The sequence below is a fragment of the Austrofundulus limnaeus genome, unplaced genomic scaffold (assembly GCF_001266775.1).
Source record: "Austrofundulus limnaeus strain Quisiro unplaced genomic scaffold, Austrofundulus_limnaeus-1.0 Scaffold806, whole genome shotgun sequence".
Classification (NCBI taxonomy): domain Eukaryota; kingdom Metazoa; phylum Chordata; class Actinopteri; order Cyprinodontiformes; family Rivulidae; genus Austrofundulus; species Austrofundulus limnaeus.
The window spans coordinates 38,996-40,517 of NW_013953208.1; the positions used below are offsets into that span (position 1 = coordinate 38,996).

Sequence of the window (1,522 nt, forward strand, 5' to 3'; positions counted from 1 at the left end):
AAATGAAATGAATAAAAAAATAAAATTAATTATATTAGATATAGATTAATTTTTTTATGATGTGTCAATAAATGATCATAATGAAGGTCATGGATTATGYAGCTGTAATTAATAACTGTGTTTGTTTTCAGAGCCCACTCTCCACATCCTGGAAGGACCCGGCTCTGAGCAAACTGAACCGGTTCTGCAGAGAGAGCCGCTGCATGGACCAGTGGGTTCCCATCATCAACCTGCCTGAGCGCTGAAGCTGCGAACACTCCACACCTGTCCAGAAACTGCTTGTGTCTGCACAGGAGTGCTGGAAACCCAGACCAACCACCCGTCTGTGTGGGACGTCACCAGTTTCAGAGAAGTTCCCCTTTGGACCGGGCTGTTTGGAGTTTACAATCCAGAAGAGATGCAGAGGGACTGTCAGAGGTGGAAACGATACAAAAAAACTAAAAACAAAGAAAGCATGTGTGCTTTTGAATTTTCAGCTCGTAGGATGTGCAGACGGATTATATCATAAATGTTTGGTACCGCRTCTGTGGCGAGTCCAGAGAAGTGGGGAGAAGCCAGAACACGGAGCTGCTGAGCGGACCGAGCCTCTCTCTGCAGAAACCCAGAACTTGTTGAAACACTGGACCTTCTGTGACTTGATTCAAAGTGTTTGTGTTGCTGTTGTCATGGTTTCTAAAGGGAAAGGGTTCCACATCCGGTGAAGACGTTCTGTGTTCAGCGTTCATTTTCCAGCTGGTTCCTTTGTTACTGTTTAAGTTATTTTTAATTATATTTAAGCATATTTATGTTCTTTTTTACCGATTTGAGAGATCTGAAACGAAGACACTTTGGTTTTGCTGTCAATAAAAACCGTTTTGAACTAAAGTTTTGAGTTATTTTTCTCCCATGTCCTCGCTGAAAGGCTGAACCTGCAGCAGCAGGTGTCACGTGTGGATCAGGGGGGTCAGGATGGACCGCCGTGGCCCCGGACCACAATAATCCTCCCTGCTCTGTGAGCAGGCCCGCTTCTGCCTGGCTCAGCAGGACCGTGTGCATTCATCCAGACCTGCTGGCCTTTCACCAACTCTGATGTGTCGCTCCCTTTTTGTGCATTCCCAGAAAAAGTGCCAGAAAACTGCAGCCTGGCTGCAGCACACACACACACACACACACACACACACACACACACACACACACACACACACATCACCACACTTTTTTTTATAATTAAACTTCTGTTTGAGCTTACGTTTGACTGAAGCGTAAACTAAAGCTTCAGGTGGTTTATTGTCTGAGCCGTGTCACAGCAGCAGCTCAGTTTCCAAACTGATGATGTCACCAGGCTGATGTAAGGCGGGCAGCCCTGTCTGAAAGTGCTGAGTCATGATAAGAGCAGGGACGGCCCAGTGGCCTTCAGTGTTGTATAAAGCAGAGGTTCCCAAACTTCGTGTCTTCTGACCCACTAAATATCCATGGCCAAAACTTGTGACCCCAAATATTACTGGTCTGAGTACATGGACTTAATTAATAACCCTAAAAACAC

The 1,522-nt window shown here is 45.6% G+C and overlaps 1 protein-coding gene across 1 annotated transcript in view; it reads left to right on the forward strand.

The window, feature by feature from the left end:
• Nucleotides 1-864, forward strand: part of LOC106532660 (growth arrest and DNA damage-inducible protein GADD45 alpha) — a 6,320-nt gene extending 5,456 nt beyond the window's left edge. The window contains exon 4 of the mRNA XM_014028787.1: nt 132-864. Coding sequence (XP_013884241.1) covers nt 132-245 — 114 coding nt within the window. The 3' untranslated portion in view covers nt 246-864. The remainder of the gene's footprint in view (nt 1-131) is intronic.
• The last annotated feature ends 658 nt before the right edge of the window (nt 865-1,522 follow it).